At 42.7% G+C, this 20,663-nt stretch overlaps 1 protein-coding gene across 1 annotated transcript in view; it reads left to right on the top strand.

The window, feature by feature from the left end:
- NFATC1 (nuclear factor of activated T cells 1) overlaps positions 1-19,296 on the top strand; it is a 106,852-nt gene extending 87,556 nt beyond the window's left edge. Inside the window, exon 10 of the mRNA XM_088533413.1 lies at positions 19,019-19,296. Coding sequence (XP_088389539.1) covers positions 19,019-19,068 — 50 coding nt within the window. The 3' untranslated portion in view covers positions 19,069-19,296. The remainder of the gene's footprint in view (positions 1-19,018) is intronic.
- The last annotated feature ends 1,367 nt before the right edge of the window (positions 19,297-20,663 follow it).

Here is a 20,663-nt window from a genome sequence, read left to right as displayed (position 1 = left end):
TATGGGATATGGGATGTAGTTGATGTACGCTACGTGGTGGTGGCTAAAGAAAAGTGAAAGGAAGGCTAAATACAATATCATTAAAAAGAAAGATGAGTAGAGATGAAATTTGGAAGTAGGGATGGGATTCTTCTTCAATCCTAGAGATTGAAGTTGTCAGGGAATGGAGAGAGCTCCTGTAGGCTGCCCAAAGAAGTCCGAAATTTGCTAAAAAGGAAGGGCAGGAGTAAACGCTGAGTAAAGCAGTAACATCACTCTGTCTAACTGTATTGAGAAATTTTCAAGTCCATTTTAAGACTTTTCCTAAAAGTCTTAGGGGCATTCATTGAAACATAGAGAAAAAAAAAAAAGATTGTTTATTTGTGTCTTCTCCAATTACAAGTTATGCAGAAAAAAAAATAGTGCTGCTAGGAGTAGAGATGATCAGCCTTTGACAAGGCAGAGGATGATTTTAAAATGTTCCATTTCAAGGTTATAAAATTGAGGAATAAAACAGGAAATCCCCTTACTTCGCAACTTCAGAAAGATGGTGTTCAGATTACATTTAGGACAGGATCCAAATGCCATGAAAAATTTTTCCGTCAACCTCAATGTATGTTCTAAAACAGGATGTGTTAAATCAGGGGAAATAATAACAGAATCACAAGTAAATTAACAGAAGATTCATAATACGTTATGATTCACCTATATTAAAGAATCAGTTAGAGTTGGCAATTCGAATGAAGAAGAGTAACAAAAAGAAAAAAAGATAGAACTAAAGAAAATTAGAACATTTGCTGAAGTTTCCAAAGATATATTTAATATTAGCTCAAGTACCTGGACTGAATATTGCTTCATCAAAAATTTGTGACTGCTTCCAGATCCAAATCACTCAGATACTTAAGAAAAAAGAAAAAAGAAAAAAAAAAACTAAATAAAAAGTTAATCTACTCAACTGAAAGAGAAAATTCTTCTCTAGCATTCCGTTTAGCTATGGGGACTATCCTTGTTTCAAACCAGAAAAGCAAAAAACATGGCTTTTCTGGTTTAAGACAAATAAACATTGCAAACACTTTCATAAGACCCAAATTGTTTTTTGTTGTTATTGTTAAGATCTGCTACGTGTGGTCTATGTCCTGCTGGCTGTTTCATGCAAGGGATCTTCTATCCCTACAAACTGCTTTGCTGGACCAAGGCCTAACTTTTCCTATGGCAAGCGGTATGATTAGCTAGTAGTATGAAGCCTTTAGTGTGATCATGAATATTATGGATTTAGGATTTTCTTTTAGGAAAACTACAAATGAACCTTAATTTGGTTGTTAGATGAATATTCAGAAGATCTACATCTGAAATTAGAAACTTATTATGTCATACTTTACTGTGAAGATGGTACAGACAGGCCTTGCCTAAGATGGCAGAGACAGGACCTCCTTTCCTGTGAATTGTGACCTCAGAAACTTTTGGTCACTGAGTGGACATCAGCCAGCCATAGAAGTGATGATTCAGAGGCTGTCTGTGGTTTCTCTGATGAAATTTAGATTTCTGCAATAATCAATTTAATTTCTCTGCTGTCAGTAAGGAGCTTGTTTCAGGGAGGAGTTGGCAGATGCGTGTGATGAACAGCAACCCTCCAAATAAGGTTGTGCCAGGCTTCCTGTTGCAGATAATAGTGCCATGAGCAATCTGGGCCACAGCCTCCCTAGTCCCATTTTCTGAAGTGTCAATGCTCAGAACATTACGTGAAGACAGATAAAATATCAAATGTAAAAATTCATAGAGGGGAAGCACCTTTGCAGGAGAAAAAACCCAAGCCTTGAGACACTAAAACAATGGTGAGAATTCTTTTAAGATGGATATTTCTCGTAACACGGAAGAGACATCTATGCAGTACATCACTGCTGCAAAATGAAAAGCTTGAAGAGTAGGAAAATGTACCTTCAGTTATTCCTGACAGAGGTAGCTAGAAGGATTCCCCTCTTGTGAAACTCAGCAGATATTCATCTAAATGTAGTGCAGCTGCACTGATTTGTGTTCAGAAACTGAACCAATGTGTTTAGGAATGAGTTTACTCATACAGCTGCAGGGATGATTCTGCTAGCTCCAGCCTTACATGAGGTTATTGCACTTTTAAGTGCAAGCAGAAGGATTTTTTTGTATCTTTTTCTTTCCTTCTTCAGACTTGTAGTCATATTTGTGTCTGTATCTCACATGCCAATGGAAATCAGGAAAGGAAATTAATTTGTATGAATGGACTTAATAAATTTCATGGTATACCAGTAATGAAACCCTGGTTTGTGGAATGAGCAATAATAGGACTTTTCCAAAATATTTTAATGCTTGGCTATGATTAGTGGCATAAAATGAACCATTCTTTCCTGTGTGTCTGAAGTCCAAGTTCTGCTACATGTAGCTATGTGCTATTCTTTCCAGTCTCATGTCAGTAAATAATTGTAATATTGCTCCTTAGTCTGTCTCTGACCTTCACTATACTCGTCTTTTCTTGAACAAAAGTCACAGACATAATGGTATTTAAAACTGGTTTAGGCAGTACCTTGTACTTTATGATTTATCATCCTTTTGCAGAAATACAAATTTGCATTCTTCCTACAGTCAAGGTGATTTTCTTGTAAAAATTGTTTTTAAGTGGTTTAGGTCTTAGAATTCTAGTCTGTAATGTTGTCTGCACTGTCTAATTTTGGCCTGTTTGTATACTTCTTTTTGGAATTACCTGAGCATGAACCAAGATGATTTGTGTTTTAAAGAACCTCTTTGGGGAAAGGGAAGGACCAAGTAGCTTAACATCATCTTGTTTTAGCAAGTAATAATTCACAGCTGAGCCATGTGCTCAAGCTATATTTTTTTTTTTTTTTTTTTTTAGAGCTAGAGTAATGATTTGGAACTTAGGGAAAGAAAAACCTCATTTCACTAAAAATCCGCCAATTCTTTCTCATGGACAGACCAGACCAATAACCTGTGCTTTTGTGGGTTCACCTTGAATTATCTGCCTGTATAACAGGGACTTGTTCCAAAGCCCACTGAAGTTGATAGAAATTCTTCTGTTGTTGTCTCCTGTGCCCTATGGATCGGAGTCACCCTTTTGCATTCAGACAGACATCTGATCACTTAACTCTCTTAAAAAAAAAAAAACTGTAAGAAAAAATCATATTCATGAAAATCTCTAATACTAGATGATAATTTAAGGGTCCAAAAGTTGATGCTGGCAAAGTTATAGTTCCCAGAGCAACCATAAAAGATTTTATGGCATTAATATGTAAAGGTTAACAGCACGTACAATAATCTGAAATACTATCTGCATTGTATATGTAGTGTGACTGACTTGTAGAGGTTTTAAGAACTCTCGCTTAGCTCCTTCCATTGCTTGTGGCGTGCTAATATTTAAAGAAATGATTGGATGGCTTATGGGTTTGATACCGAAAGAAGTTCAAGGAGCACTTCACGTTCGAACATAGGAGAGCAGATATGTACATTTGGGGTGAAAGCACCATATAAGGTCAGACTGTTTTTTGGGGGGTTGAGTTTCTTGAGTTGCTATACTTATTGATGTCTGCATCAAGACCACGTCACAGATTCTCTATGGAAAATGGAAACATTTCAAGAATTTTCCATTTTATGCCCCATCTGCCTCTCAAGTAGTGGCCTTAGGTACATGCACAGCAGCTTTCCAGTGCAGCTATCCATAGATAGCCGAGAAAGCTTGAACGCAGCTCACATTCATCCTTGCTTATCGGGCCCTTGGAGACATGAGCTAACTGAGGCGTGATACTCCGTACAATAGGACAAGTGCCGTCAGGCTACCCCGCTTATCCCAGTGAACACCAAGACTTATCATTCCCATGACTGTTCTGCAGGATTTGTTTTGCTCCAACAACAGTGTCCACTACTATCAGCCATAACAATGAATCTGATGGTGACTATGTGTGTTATCAACTGCCTAATAACTGTCTTTTTTTTTCCTTTTTTTTTACTTTTTTTTTTTCTTTCCCACCCCATTTGTGAGAATTTGTCCCCTGGAGCTCTTCTCTATCAGGCCCCTGCAGCTGCTGTTATTTTAGATATGGCAGGAAGTAGGTACCGGAAAGCAGCAAGAGCTCACAGCGCTCAGAAAAATCTAGAAATTCCTCTGATTTACCCAAGGCTCTGGCTCCAATCAAAGCCAGTTAAGGGAAAAAAAAAGAAAAGAAAGAAAGAAGGAAAGGCCTAAGCAGACAACTGTGTCTGGGGCGCGTATGTCAGAAAGGAGGGTTTTAGCCATCGCCTTCTGCAGGGTGCTCGGCAGTTATTCGATACGGCTGCGTAAATCATGAAGTACTTGGCCGGGAGCGGGCTCTCGGCGGCCGAGGTGGAGCGGACACGTGTGCAGTGCCGACGGCCGCCGCTCGCCAGCTGAGAAAACCCCCTCGCCCGTCCCCAGGGACGGCCGGCTCGCCGCGCCGCTGCGGCTGCTGCTGCTGCTGCCTCGCGCCGCGCTCCCCTCACGCGCCCGGCCTGGCCCGGCCCGGCCCGGCCTGCGCGGCAGGCGGATCGCCTTACGCGAGCGGCCGGCGCGCGCCTAGAAATGCGTTTAGCAGCGCTGAGAAAAGCGTGCCGGCCAAGGGGGCTGATGGAAAGTCGCTATAGCAAGGAAAAAAAAAAAAAAAAAACCCTTACATCACTATTATTATTATTAGTACTACTACTACTATTATTATAATTTTAAAGCTCAGCTGGGATACTACTTAGTCTGCTAAGCAAGGACATTTTTAGCCGTTCTGAATACCTTCGCTTTTAAATCAGGCTAGCTCTGGAAATGAATTCTAAAGAGAAAGAAAAAGAAGAAACGAGGAAAGAAATACCTGAAACCTTTCAGTTCAGCAAGTGGGCTAGAGAAAGAGGCGAAAAAGGCGCACTCCCCCACACATGTCCATGGAAAAGATACTACTTTTAAAATGGGTTTTAATAAGGAAATCTTCCTCTTTGACACAGCAGATAAGGAAGAAGATGTCCGCCCACAGACATCTTACACCATTAGCCATCTAGTTAACATCTGTAAATGTTTTAGGGAAAGAAATTACACTTTAAGACATTTCTTTTTTAATTACAGTCTCCAGATGAGATTTGTTAGAGCAGGGAAATGTATCCCATAGCGACTGATGTCAATAGCAAGCAGTCCCTAAAGCCAGCCAGGATTGGGAAAGCCATGCTGTTTGCTGCTCTTGGCACTACTCCCTGCTTTCACAATGTCAAACTTAGAACCGCCTTTATATGCACTTTCCATTTTTTTTTTCCACAGTAGCTGTTGCCAGCAAGCTGTAAACTACCGTATATCACTCAGATTTAAGAACCTAAACTTTAAAACAAATTAAACTCTTGTTGACATTGTAATAAAAATCAGAATCGAACTGAACAGCTCAGTAAAACTGCACTTCAATTATTTTATGGATTTAAGATTGTTTTCTAGGATTCCCAGACTCCCAATACAGCGAAGTTATTTCCTCTTGGCAGATGGCTGGAAAAAAAAATCATTCAATGGATAAAATTATGTGGCAGACACTAGGTGGAAGCCTAAAGGGAGGAAATGGTGTCTCCCCAGCACCTGTAAATATTTGCTCTGTGTCTTGACCAGAAGAGCCTTTCATCCAGGTTTTTAGAAAAAAAAAGAAAGAAATCAAGGTATTTATTTTGTGAGTTTTTAAGAAAATAGAATTTTCGTCTGTCAAAACCAGGTTCTTAACTAGGTGTTTACGTAGTTTTGAGAGAGAACGGCAAATACAGGCCTGACGCACCCTTCAGAACCCTTTCCAAGTGCAGGTAAATGCATGCAGTGCCTTAATTCTCCTGATCGCTAGCCTCTACTTATCTTTCATCTCCCTGCTTAGCAGCTAATGCTGGGTATTCTTTTTATAATTCTTTTTTTTTTCCCTATTCTGTAAAATGGAAACAGAGGTTTCCATCTGATTAAATGCCAGGTTTCCATTCTTTATAATGTTTCCTCTCAAAACAGTTTGGAATGAAAGTATTTCAGAAATGTGTGTAGACGGAAGCTACTAGAGATAATCGTTTGCTGCATGTAGCTGTGTTTTGCAAAAGGTGTGGTGCACCCGAAAGGTCCTCGTGTGCTGCAAACAACCACCAGCTTGCGTGGTCTTTCATCAAGACCTCTGTTGCCGCTAACTTCTTTAGAGGACATCAGTACATCAGTGCTTTTGGGTCTTAGGGCCCTATTCTGAAAAGTGATGCATTTCTGGAGAGGTTGGGGAGAGTTGAAAGGGCTCAACACTTTGCTGGGTCATGCTTGTGCCTCCTATCACAAGGTTGCTGTTGAAGATAAGGCCAAATTTTACCCTCCTACCTGCCCACAGGGGAATCCTTGAGTCCCCATGGTCCTTCCCAACTGCCCTTGGGGGGGCAGGGAGCAATCCAGCCCTCTGAGGACTATGAAATGTGGATTTTACAAAGTTGCTCTTGAAGATTCCTTGTGCTAAACTGCTGATCTTCCACCTGAGCTGGCTTTACATTCTGATATAAGCAGCCAGGTTTCTCCGTGGTGGCAAAAATGAGTTTTTTTTAAGCTAGTCTTGAATTGCTTTTAAAACTCTTCCTCTCCTACTGAAGATTCCTGCTGAAGCTTTGAGGTGCAGATCATGATCCTGCCCGTGGAAGTGCCCTGTCACTTCTCAGCTAGCAGGATGTGAGGTTTCTAGAGTCCAAGCAGTCAAAAGAGGCAGAAAACGAAGATTGTCGCACCTTGCAAGTAGTTGTTTAGATAGTGCAAAACAAACGCATTGAATAAAGCTTCAGATCCTTAAAGGTACTTGAAAAATCAGTGTTCTCCATCTGTGTCTCTCAAGTGCCTCTTTCCCCGTTCTTCAGCGCGGGAAGCTGTGTGGCAGGCCTGCCCGTGCTTCATTCCGGTGGGCAGCGTTGAGCTCAGCCTTGTTCTCGCGTCGAGCGCTAAGCTGTGACAGGGAAGATTTCTTTGCTGGGAGCCGGTCCGTGATGATCGGGGAGCGTCTGGTTCTGTTGACATTGCTGTGTCAATGCAAACAAAGGAGCCACTGTGTAGGTTAATGCAGCACGTGGGAGAAGGGAGCAGAGGAAAAGATATTTTGCCATGTTTGCAGCTCTGCAGCACTGGGACCATATACAAATACGAGTACTCTTCCAGCTGCCCTAATTCGAGCCTGCTTGCTATAGGCATTTCTAGCATCCAGGGAGTATTGGAGTTCAGCAACTGTCTGGCCCCTCTACTGTTCACAGCTGCATCTCCTGTGCCTGTGAGAGCACCTATGTAATACTGAGCTAGTGGTTTTCCAGCTGAGGCCACCTCTGATCTGATAAGTGCCTAGTGGAGCTCCTCACCACTAGGCACTCCCCTTTGGAGAAACACCCCCAGCCCAACTGAGGAACAATGGATTTTTGTCAGGAAAAGGTTTTCACCTTGAACAGCTAGTACATAAAAAATGGGATGCAAAAGTAGTGTTAAACCCCATCAATGCTCTTCTCCGAATAGCTGTAATACACAGAACAGGTTTTCCTTTGAGGAATGCAGTCTTCTTCACCAATTGATGCCACTGTGGTTAAGATAAAACCCTATGGAATTACGTATAGTTCATATTATGGTGGGGGCCACGTCACCATGCCACAAACAAATTTATCACATGACTCTGCCTCTCTGTTTTTTTTTTGCAGGCTATTTGTAACCACCAATGCAAATTCCTATAGTTAACCCCTAGGTCTGTGTCTGCCCCTGAAAAGAAGCAAACAAGTCCCTTGACATAATGATTCTCCCCAGGTGGTGTGATGTTTCCAGCCGAGCCTCCAGCAGACTTGCAGGTGCATTTTTTCTTCTGTATCAATCAGACACATCCTTCTCTTAAAGGCCTGATCACCCTCTCCCAACCTCATTTTATCCCTGCCTGGGTGCTTTTTTGCTAAAAGATACAAATAATGACACTGATCTTTTCTATTAAGCACTTGCTTTGAGCACTTGCTTTGAGGTTTGCTGATGAAAGGGCTGTGAAGGAAAGAGATGCTGATTTTAACGGGGCAAATACAGGGTAGGATCCCCTCCAAAATCCCTCCCTGCACCCTGTTACCTGTTTAAGCCTGACTCAGTAACACTCAGGTCTGGAGGCCAGATGCTATTAAGTCCATGAGACTTTGCTGCTGACTTCGTAGTGGAACCAGCTCTCTTTGCCTTTCTTTGCTGGGGATAGGAAGGGACATTTGACAAACACTCATGTGTGACCCCAAGGTACTTTTTGCTTCTTCCATTTATTATCTCTTCGTGGTATTTGTTAATGCTTAGCAGCAAGTGAGCTAATTTTTACCAACATTAGTGCAAGGTGTCTCCTTTTAGAGGATTCCAGATGATCACTAGGGGCCACACGGTTATTACATAAAGTCAATTAAAGAGCATACATGCACGTCCCGTTGATTTGATTTAGAACTAACTAAAGCTTCAGTAATGTGCAATTACAAGAAACTTAATGACCCCTTTATATCGAATGCAACTTCTGTGGCACCTAATATACTTTGATAAATTGTTCATTATGTGCAATGTTAGAAAAGCTTCTATAAAGTTTAATAATTGCATAATCAATACAGAAATTCGGTCTTATCTGGCTGTTCTTTTTTTTTTTCTTTAAACTCTGAAATTAGTAAGTCATTGAGGTTATGGACCATTTTTTGCTTCCCTCTGCTTCAGATTTTTTTCTTCTGAATCTTACTTTTCCTGAATATAGAGTAGCTCCTTTCTACTGAATCCTTGAAATAAAATTAAAACTTTTTCTTACTACCTTCAGCCGTCTTCGTGGCACCAAAGTAGGAGATTTTTAGGTAGCTGGATAAATGGATCCAGGTTGCCTGCTACCTTGAAAAAGGTGTGCTAAGTGCTATGAAGGCCAGCACCAGAGCTCTACACCACTAATATCATCTTTAAGAGAAAGGCAAAGAAGGTGCTGGTCACATTGTGGGTGCATTTCACTTTTTAAGAGGTGTCAAAGTTGCGAGAAAGGGAGACTGGCTGAGTTCTATTCTAGCCTCTAAGAGGATTTGTCACCATCGCTCCTTCCTCACTTCCCCCTCAAAGCTTCATAGACAGACACGTCCCCGTGTAGGACAGCGGGGTGAGGCGCAGGTGGCTGGTGGCAGCTGCAGAGAGACAGTTCTCGTGCTCTGCCGCGTGCGTGCGAGCAGGAGGCTCTCCCCGGCATCGCGGGCAGGAAGGCAGAGGAGGAGCAGCAGCCTCTCCGTGCCCGCTCCTCCTCCGGCGGCTGCTCCCTGGAGCCGCAGGGGCGCCGGGCCCCTGCAGGCGCTGCGGGCTGGTAACCCTCGTATCGGTGCGAGGCTGCGCAAGCCTCCTGGTTCAGGTATCGCCCGCCGCTGACTCCGAGTTGTGAGGGGCAGCAAAGCTCGCGGGCTGCAGTCAGGAGTACAACATTAAAAAGGAAGTTTCTCTCTGTTGCATTTAGGGTCTAATCCATACAGCCAGGGAAGCCTGGAGGCTAAAAATTGGAGGCAGATACGGAGATCTCAGAATCGTGCTTTAAGTTTGTTTCGATTTTGAATTCACTCTTGTCATGCTTCAGGGCATGATTCATGAGTTTTAAAAACCCGGGGTCGGCAGCGCTCTTTCACTGTTCGGTGCTAAACTGGAAAGTATCAGTGATCATCACTGATCATCAGTTTGTCATGCCGTATTTTGTACGGTATGGGCAGCTTTCTCTCATCTCTAGCAAAACAGCACGTGTTCTTCCTTCCTTATTCCTACCTCATTTCTACCCCGCACAGCTTCCAACAGCAGCGACCTCCGGCTTTGGCAGCGCTAGGTAGTGCTTGCATAGTTGTGCTGTTGTGTGGAAATTTTGCGTAAAGCGTAGAAATATGTCTATTTTGTTTCCCTTACAGATGCTCTTAGGAACGTAAACACATAATTTTGGTTAAAATGTGGTTTATTTGTCTGTCCCCCAGCCCTGCCCTCACGCTTATGTGGATGTGTGTGTATCAAATGTGGCTTGCATCATGCTGGGATAAATCCCATGGCGTTTGCTTAGACTAAATCCCAGCTGAACTCCAGGGAAGTCTTGGCCGAGCGAGGGCTAGTGAAAGTTACATGTTGACTCTTTGATTGTTTGTCAGAAAAAAATAATCTGTTTTAGTGCTGTTGTCCTCAGATGTATAGTAAAAGAAAGCTAAGGTTTTGACCTCTGTTTGCAGCAGCCGGGATGAAGCCCTAAGTGTCTGCAGAAAGGGAGAACTCGGAGGTTCTCAGGGTTTCACACGAGGCAGTTTAAAAAGTACAAACCCGTGAGTTTGTGTGTGACAGGATGGGGCTTAATTAGAGCGGGCACCTAGTCAAGAGTCGCCGTGAAATTGCTGCCGCAGCGCGTTGTCTTTGCACCGCAATGAGAAACCTTCTCCTTAACCCTCCACAACCACCCACGGGGGCAGATTTTGCATTATTTGGAGTTGATGAGCTAAATAAAGCCCTGGGTATAGCAGGTAGGAAACTTATTCCATTTTGATGGCTGTCATGTACAACAATACTATTCACTGTGCCAAGCCTACACTCATATGGGAGGATCATGTTTTATTAAAACCTGCTACTTGTTGTCACTCACTTGCTCCACTGTCCTATTCGTGGTCTCCAAAAATAGCATGCCCTGTGGTGGTGGCTTATTATGATTAAACAGATAAAAATAAGTTTAAGGTTTAAACGCATCCAGGACACCTGAGGTAATACAAGATCTGACTTCTTTATGGAACATGTGAAGTTATATTTTCCATTGCTTCACAAGACTTGTTTTGTTTGGTTTTTAAATCAGTAAGGTTTCATGTGATCTATAGTTTTGCATTACATGCAGGAACCTCAGGAATTCATATCACCACTTTCCGATTTTTTTTTCTAATTCATAGCATAGTACTAGAAAAGAGAATTCTCTAAGATAACCCTAATTCTTTTCCAGAGATGAAGCTTTCATGTGTCAGAGAGGATTGCTGTTTATTAGCAGCACAGAAGTAGGTGCCCAGATAAAAACTATAACATTTTACTCCTGTGATGGAGTTTATAGTAGGAGCTTCATTTGTTAACTAGCTGTCTATGGGCTTCTACTTAGCCTTTTTTTTTCTTTAATAAGATCTGTACATGGAGATAAGGAACACCATTTTTTTCTTCTGTGTTTCTGCTTCCTCTGAATTCACTTGTGCCTCCAGGTTCCTCTTCAGACATGCATTTCATCTAAACTAAGTGCATATGAGAACAGAGGAGCTCTGTGCAGCATTGCTGGTAGAAAAATCTGAGAGCAGTACTTGTGGACAGGGAAGTGAATGCCATCCTGTGAAGCACCCAAGGTAGTGCGGAGTTAGCTCTTGAAGTCAAGCTCTTGAAGACTTCCAAGTTCTGTTTTAATATCACTGTTCATATGCTGAATATGGGATATGTTAAATAGTGACAGTGGGGTCAGCGTTGTACAAAAATGAAAAGAGTCGCTGCTCCAAGCTGCTAGAAAACAGTGACCTAGTGTAGACAGTGGAAATTCAGAGCACTCCAGTAGTGTCTGCTCTGTGCAGGGAAGGATGTGGGGAGATTGCTGACCTGGGAGGCACTCTTGTTGTGCCAGTGTAAGGCTTGACCTGTGCAGATGGATTCTGTTGAAAGGCAAAAGCAGGAGGCAAAACTGAGGGCGTTCTGATTTCAGGATAAGAACCCTTTTCTGAAGATTGCTTACATGTGCTGTGTAGCTGTGCAGTTTGATCAGCGCCAGGCCCTGGAGCTCAAACATAAGCATGTTGGTTTCAGAGTTAACCCGTCTGAAAGGTGAAGGTACCTCCTCAGTGCACAGCAGAATCCATGCATAATTTCCCAGAGACTTTTCACGTGTGTAGGTTGAATGATGCAGCTGGTGATCTCTTTTTAATTTTTCCATAATACATATACCAGGCAAAGCAGCTAACTTCTGTACTGTCGCAGTCAAGGAGCATTATAGCATCTGAACCTCCTGCTTCGGTTCTGTTCCACCCTGGAGACGATGATCCCTCGGGTTCAGGGATGGACCGAAAGGAATGAGCAGAGGCCGGCTACCGAGGTGTGAAGAAAGCTACACCTTCAGGTGTAGATGTCTAGGACTGTGGTGTGTGGCCTTTTCTATTGATAGGGAACTGTAGATCAGCCCAAAGGCCAGATACCTTCACAGCACTGAGCTGACACCATCTCAACATATGTAGAAATATGAAGACGTACATGTCCAGCAAATCACAAGGTATTTGCTCTGCACAAAAGCTTTCAGTGCCACCTTGCTTTAACTGTATTATACTCCTTAAAATAGATTGACATAGAGAACAGTAAAACTCTGCTGATCGATACAAGCCCTCAGGCGTTTTCTCTGCAAACCTGTGCTAGGCTTCCTCTCAGAATTGCCTCACAGCTTTTCAGTGGCTCTGGCACTGCGTTAGCAGTGTGGGCAGGAAGGCAGATGCAGGGGTGATGATGCAGATGGCTTGAAACAGGGCCCGTGACTTGATATGTGTGCTCTGCACCCCGCCATAATGCTTTGGGAGCATAGTGAAGCCGTTTGTGTCTTAACGTAGGACAATACTGATAATATCAATCTGGGTCTCCTTTTGTGACAAAACACACGTAAGCAGACCACAGAAACTCCATTTAGTTTCTCCTGTTGCAGCACAATCACTTACATAGTGTACTTGTGCAGGTGGTTTCATTAAAAAAATTGCTTCTTGCTCAACACGAAAAAACACTCAAGTACTTATTTATTTACGTATTTTGATTACAAGTGAAGTTCGCAATCAAAAAGGAATGCAGCAATAAATATAAACCACAACTCCGTTACTCATTTGTCTTATACAAAGGTCTCTGGGCCGGTGCCGAAGTAGCTTGAAGTCAATGGAAAGACAGACAGTGACTTCCGTGGCCTGTAGGGTATGATGTGAGAAGAGACTGCTGCTAAAACAGGCCAGAAACTGCAATTCTCATCCGAAAAGCGGGGAGAGCTAAGGGGTGAAATTGGAAGGTTTATATTATTGTCAGACTCTCTCTTCCATAAACCTCTTTCAGGAGTAATGTAAAGGTGAGGTTTTTTTCATGTTAATAGTTTATTTGAGAACAACATGGTTAATACAGCGCCTGCTTCTTGTCTAAAACAGGCTCCATCTCCCTGCCAAACGAGAGCAGTAGGAAGCCCTGACTGGACCGGGAACGGCACTTTGAGGCCAGAGCCGGGAGAGGCTAGTCCCGTGGCATTTTCCTCCCAGATGCGAGGAAGGAACACTCTCTGCTTGCCTCTTCGTAGCTGACTCACTGAGTGACATTTTGGTAGTAGATGTTTCCATGTGGGACTATTGCTCATGCCACAGTGCAGAAGCGAGTGAGTGCAGGCAGAGGGGTGATAGTGAAGTCAAAAAAGCTGAGGCTATGTTTCAAATCAGTAGGCACAGCTCTCCACAGCTGTATTTTTGATCTCAGCTCTAGCTTTGCCTTTCCTTTTTAGATTCTTTGGGACCTTTGCCTTTAGTAGTACCAGCTAAAACATTGCAGTCATCAAGGATCTCATCTTCATCTACCAAAGAACTCACCATTCCTCTACATCTGCCTTTTTCCTTCCACTCACATCTTTGGCCTTGTCCCTTCTTTGATGTGAGTGGGATCAATATCTGAGCTGAAAGGCTGAACTTTGTCCCAAAAGGAGAGTGATTTTTATTAAAACAGGAGGCCATAATGTTATCACTATTCAAATTAATAGTCAAATATAAGGAAAGCAGAAGTCAGCAGAAATTTAAGCTTTCAGCAGTTAATGGAATCCATATGTAGCCCCCAGATTTGAAAAAATATTCCATTTCCTATGAAGTTTGCATCCATGTATGGAGTCTGCGATGGTTTAAATGTATCCGGTTGTCCTGTTTCAAGCAGGAACTCGAAAGACATGGATTTTGGTAATTAGTAAAACAAAACTTTCCATTGCAAGGGCATTTTAAAGCAAAGCAAAATACAAGAAGAAAAGACTCCTTATTAAACTAAAATGTGGTATAACAGCTTACCACATCCTGCTACCGTGGCATCTGCTGTTTAGCAAAGGAAAGGTTCCTCTTTCAGTTGCCTTGACAGGTAGAGGTGTCACGTGTTCCCTGCATTTCTCAGCATTATTACTTTTTTGAGTTTATGTCAGTGGAAAAGCTGAACATGACAATGGAAAGTATCAGTTGAGGGAAGGCACTGTGGGGAACTGTAGGTGTTAGCTATAAAAGCAACAATGTCCCCACTCCCCAAAGCCAACAGAAAAACAGATGAAAAAATCTGATGACAAAAGTGCTGTAAATCATTTTACTAAACTGTTTGATCTGCTAGGGATGAACCTGTTGCTTAACGGAAGTGTTATGCTAATACATGCATTGAAAATTAAACATTTGCCTGCTAGTCAAGAACAGCACCAAAGCTGTATCAGGCACCACCTCAGATCAAGTAATTCACTGACTCTTGTCTGCTGTGTCTGCAAAATGGGTCTTTTTGAGTACTAAGGTTATGTTGTTTAAAAGGCGAGCACAAACCCTTTGCAACCTTTCTCTCAAAAATGTTACCCTCATTCAAAATTCAACTACTCCTGGAATGTTACTACGAATTTGAATGCACCTGTATCCAAGCAGCAGCTGACTCAAAGACCAACATTTGCTTCAGAAATGAAATTCAAACCCAGGCCGAAATACTGCTTGTACTGAATACTGCTGTTCTCTGTAACACACACAGTACTCTTGTAGTAACAGATCTGTAAGCCAAAACCGGAGCCCTAATCAGCAATCGGTAGACTCTTCTCAACTATATTAATAAGTATTTTGTTAGAAACCTGGAATCTAAGAGAAAAAAAAAAAACAAATCCAGCAGTATCTTGGACCTCTCTCTGAGGAATTGTGCAGTGGCCCTACAGTACCACCCAGCGCCATGAGGATCCCAAGTGGAAGGGCTGTGATGGATGGCAAAGGAGATGGTGAGCAAGGAGCAATCAGCTCTTTCACCCGATACAAGAATGAAATTATCAAGTAACAAGCTTAAAAGAAAAGGAAGCACTTTTTCACCCGACACGTCCTTAAATCTCAGTACCTATTGCTGCAGGAAATCTTGAAGATCAGAACAGGTTCAGAAAGATGTTAGAAAACTTCATGGAAGAAACTTAATCAAAGTTCATAAAAAATTTAGATGCACATCTCCAGTGTCTCCTGAAGTCCTCCATCAGTCAGAAGTTATGATGTACTGGAGAAAGCAGCACTGGAGGAGAGCCCTGTTTTTACACTGTTTCCCAAACAACTGGGTATTGGCAGTTGAGAGATGTGGCACAAACAGACATACAGGATGCTTCTGCAGAGCCGTACTTGAGTAATAGCTTTCTTGATTTATTGGTGAGAAGGATGATTTTGGGGTCAAGCCTAAACAAAAGCATTTTATGTTTTCTTGCTCCCCAAAAAACAGCTTGGGACTCAAACAAAACATTTCATTTGATCCAACATAAATCATTTCCTTTACTCTGCAGCAAATATTGTAATGTGTTTTAGAGTCTAAGGGTACTATTTCCCTTTAGCTTTAAAAGGCGTTTTGCAGAGACTTGAAACAACAAGAACAAAAATATTGACGTTAAAGACCTTTTTTTCTCTAAGCCAAAATTACTTGGAAAATGTCATCTATATTTTCATGTGTGACCCAGAACAGAACTTGTCCCGCCAGCAGGTTTCTCTTCAAAATCCGTTTCCCAGAGGTGAAGGAGGAGCAGGGGGCCCTCACGGCACTGCTAGAGCCGCGCAGCTGGAGGAGGCCAGGAGGATCTTTCTAGAAGTCCAGAGCAGCCATGAGGCTGCGCGTTGCCCCTTGGCCAAGGCCCGCGCGCGCCCGCTGCGCGACTGGGCCGTGTCGCCCGCCGCAGGGTGTTCCCTCGCGGGCTCAGGTGCCTCAGCGGCCGCGAGGGAAAGCCCACGCTCGGCACGCTTCCCCTTTCACCTCCTCACACAGATGCTACTTCTGAGCTCGCTCCCTGGTCGTAGGGTGATGTCGGTGGCTGCGTGAGACAACATACTGTTTCGCTTCAGGCTTGTAACCCTGTCCATTTTGTCTTTTTGTCTTTTTTTTTTCCGATGTGCTGCTGGGACTTTCTGTGCCCTTAGCACCGTGGCAGATGAAGGGGGTGGATGAAGGTGAAATGAAGAGGCCAGCAGACCAGCCCCGAGGAGCTGTCTCTGAGCCCATCCACCCATGGGCACCACAGGAGAAATGCTAAACCTTTTTCTTGCCTGTTTGGATCACATTTGTTTGTGATATCTGGAGGCAGTCACTGCGCTGTAAGGAAGTCTCACTGAGTACATGCTAACATTGCGTTGTGATGGGTGTTAAACTGTTAAATGTTATATGAGGACTACATCCCATGATGTCTACATCCATCCGGATCGCAGAGGTCCATCTCTTGCGAAAGTTACATCTAATAAGAATGAACGAAACAGCTGCAGGCGGAATCCTTTCCCTCTTGCAGTCAATAATGTAATTGCAAGTGATTTCAGTAGGACGCAGATTGGATCTTGTCACTGTTGAGCCTCTTTGCTGAGTACTGGGAGTACCAAAGGACCTTGGACCCCTTGGGCCCACCCATGGTCCCCAGATGGGTGGGTCGGCTCGCAGCTGAAAGGAAAGGGCAGGTCATGGCTAGGAGTAAGCAATTTTGCTGGTACCACGTGAGTGACGGTGGATTCGTCTGGAGGCACCTAATGTGGCTGGAAAAGGCAATGTCTAAGTGCCTAAGCTATCCTGAGGATGGATTTGGGGCTTTGAGGTCCTTATGCCGCTGATCCGCTTTTGAAATATTTTCTCAAAATGTTTTAGTGTGGGGAGGCTCAGGCTGGGGAAAAGGGAACATTACTTTTGAAAGTTTTAGTGAGCAAATTGAGATGATAGAGTACTACAGATGTGCCGTGGGGTTAGCCCAAGATTCAAAATATTTGAATACTAATCCTGACTAAGTTGAGGGGGCTCCTCAGCTCTTCTGCATCCTTGTCCTCATCTGCAGACTACTGATCATACTTAACATTTCTGCTTCACAGAGGTGCTGTAAAGATTCATTATTTAATGCTTCTAAATAATATGTGTTGAAGGACTAACAAATGATATCTTTATTTTGTTTGGCATAACGGAAACCTACAGGGAGAGTTATCAAAATTGTAACTCTAGCCCATATGAGAACTGGTTTTCATTGCCACACTCGGCACAAAGATACCACTGTGTGTGTTTGCTGGATACCCAATGTTGCTTCGAGAAGTTTATCTAAGAAACTATCTTTACAAAAGCATCATGGAAAAATCATCCCACAGAAAAAAAAAAGTGCATTGTTTGCATTCAAGATAGACATTCAGTTCAGAAAACTGTCCAAAGTCTTCTAGCATGTAAATAGGGTAGCGTTTATTGCCACGTTAGCACGTAGGCAGGGTATTCTTTCTCACGGAGCAGGACTTGCTGCTTAACTTTATTTCCACTGTTTTGAAATATTGAAGATAAACTCCCCAAAACTCTCCAGGGAGAGAACTGCATTGTCTTCACATCTCATTTCCATATTGCTCTTAATTTGCTGCCGTAAAGAGGTAATTGCAAATACAAATGATATGTCCTAGTTGAAGTAAGGGCATGCATATCCATGGTGTACGCGGTTTCAGTGGCCAGGACCTGTGACACAAATCCTGACTGATCCATGTGCTGTGTTTGCAAACTGGGCAATAGGTCTGCAGAAGAACAAAAAATAAAAGCCCCAACTAATTGCTTCAGGAAGCTGGTTTTATACAGGCTTGACCTTTTCCAGTAAACACGTGGAGTTATCTGCATGGCCATGAGCAGCAGCCCACAAGCAAAGGAAAACTCGGGCTTTTCCATGGCAGTTCCATGACGTGAGCATGTGTTTCCCACTCCCAGTGGTGCTGGGGAAACTCTGCAGCGGTGATAGCCTTCCTGATGGCATTTGGTCTATCTGGTCTATCTGCATGTAAATCAGGTGGTGGCAGTGGCGGCAGGGAGGTGGGGTGGAAACGAAAGGGATGTTGTGTAGTTCACTGCAGATGGCCTTTGCCAGGTTCAGTCATTTCCTGTCCATCTGCCAAAAATCACAAGCTGATAAATGGACATAATTTGAGTGTGGGAAACTGTATTGCTTGATGATCTGCAGGGGAGGGGGAAAAGAATGGGAGAAGACTCCCAAGTGAAGAAAACAGCGCTTTGTCGGTGGAGGTGGTCTGAGTGGCCGATGCTGAGATAAGGGGCCCTGTTTACTCCTTTCTTCAACTCTTGCCAAGGGCTTTAACTCGCCCATCCCCTCCCGTCTGCCATTCCTGATGGGATCAGAGGCTGCTTGGCCGTGTGGATTTGTCAATATGAAAGGAGAGCACATATATGGAGAACACATTTATGCTTGTTACCAGCTATCAGGAACGGGGCAAGCCCACGGCAGTTTTGTTTCTTTTTCTTTGCTCCTTTTTTTTTTCTTTTTTTTTTTTTAATCATCCCACAGTGGAAAAAAAATCAGCATGTGAAGCCCTATTCTATCTAGGCATGGCAGCTTCAAATACCCTGTTAAGCAGCTGGCAGCTCGGCGCCGTTAGCATGTGCCATGGCTGACATACTTTCCAATGGCTCTTTTTCTGGAACGGGTGGTTCATTCGAAGGCTTCCTGCGGTCCCTTACTTGGAGTTTGAGAGCCAGTTGTGGAGCAAATGAAACGTTTTGCCTGTAACTGGTTAAAATGTTAAAAAAGCTGGATGCAATCAAGGGTGCAGGGTGCTGCTGTTCTTGTTTGGTTTTAGCCAGTATTCAGCATGTTAATAACCTCGGTTAATGCTGCTGTTCTGCACTGTGGCCAGCGTGTGCTAGCTCCTTCATGGTGTTACGCTTCGTGTTCAGAACCACGCTCAAACTGTGAAGAAACAAGTTTAGGGGGTTACTTGCTGAAAACACAGGTCTGCAGCAGCGTGATTCTAACCAGTTCATTTTCTTTCTTGTGTTCTTTCTTTGCAGTAAATGAAATTATAAGGAATGACCTTTCCAGTACCAACGTCCATTCATAGCTTGCAATGCTGGCCTAGCATGAAACCCACACTTTTGACTTAGCTGGTGTGTGTCAGCTAGAGCACAGAGACACCGCGTAGACTGAAGACATTGCCTGGTACCACTGCCGCCTTCCACCTCACTGAACGTTAAGAACTGAAGATTTGCCTCTTGCTCACAAAGAAGTGGTTCTTCAGCGGATGAAATACCTTCTTTAAAGAAAATCATCTCAAGAGGAGGGAAAAAAAAATAAAAAAGGAGGGATAAAACTCCAAGATGGCGCATTTCATGGGACAAAACTAGGAAACTCAGCAAAATCTGATTGCTTCTTCCCAGTGCTGGTCTTTTTGGCATGGCATCGCTGGAATACAGCCCTGGAAGTGCCTTATTTTACCAGGTTGTGGCATCGGGGCATTTTTAATAAGCTTTGAATTTGCTCTCATTAAAAGTGCTGGTAGGCGCAGAAGCGGTAGAGCTTGCATTCTGGAGAGTGATATTTGGAAACCGAAACCATGAGACTGTGTAGCAAAGAGGGGCGAGAAATCCCCGCTCCAGTAAGATGTGTTTATGAATTCCAGAATTTCTTCAGCTTTTCCTCTGCTGTAATGTACAGCTTGTTGCCTTATTCTCAGTGCATTTCAAAAGCCTCTTGATTTGTCATCATCTCAGCTCTTTCTTTTTCATATTGTCTTTATTATGTGCTAGTGAATCATAGGATTGTTAGTAGTAGCATGTTAAGATTTTGATTTTAATCTGGCTTCAGTCATAGCACAAGTGAGTTGAATAGCACAAAATAAAAAAGGTTGATGGACAAAAAAAATAGAAATCTATCTATTACATGATAGATGAATGTGTATGCATGTACATACATACTAGTATATATGCATATATTTATATATGACATAATATAGATGATTGCCTAGTGAGGGCACTGAATTTAGCAATAATTTCAATTTCTGAGAATGCATTTCAGATCCACAACAAATATTTCAGCTACTTCTTTGGAGGGTTTGTTGCACCTAAAGCAGGTATGCATTTTCTTTCCTCATGCAGTTAAGCAAGCACTTTAGATAGGCAAGAAGGATGCATACAAAATACACGTTATTTACCAAATGGCAAAATATGAATTAAAGTAACTGTAAATACCATTATGGAAGAGTGTAAAATATTTGTTCAATTATAATATTATTATTCCGCAGAAGCCTTATAACTCTCTGCTACATGTATGAAAAAGGATATTACCAAAAAACCACAAAGGTTTAATATGCAGCGCTGTATAGTGTGTTTTCTGATTAGCTGATGTTTCTGGAGCTACAGATAGGCATGTAGGGTAGCCTCTAACATTGTATTTTTTACAATCAACCGCTTACTATATAACTAGCAACGACCTATTATTTCATATAACCAAAAAATCAAAATCAAAATAAAAATAGCATGACTTAAATTAAAAATGTTTAACATTAATATTGTGCCTTAGGAATCTATGCCCCCTTCTGGAAATACACCTGAACTACTCCTCCGTGCCGAGGTAACTCATTAGCCACCATGCAATGATGATTGAACAGGTTTCACAAAAAGGTGAAATCCTCCTAAACGTTTTAAACCATTATTCTGT

Source organism: Tinamus guttatus, unplaced genomic scaffold (genome assembly GCF_059628265.1).
Source record: "Tinamus guttatus ecotype Peru unplaced genomic scaffold, ASM5962826v1 Tinamus_guttatus_pri_ptg000497l, whole genome shotgun sequence".
In the NCBI taxonomy this organism is placed as follows: Eukaryota; Metazoa; Chordata; class Aves; order Tinamiformes; family Tinamidae; genus Tinamus; species Tinamus guttatus.
The sequence above is the reverse complement of the archived record's forward strand: the minus strand, read 5'-3'. Positions and strand labels throughout refer to the sequence as shown.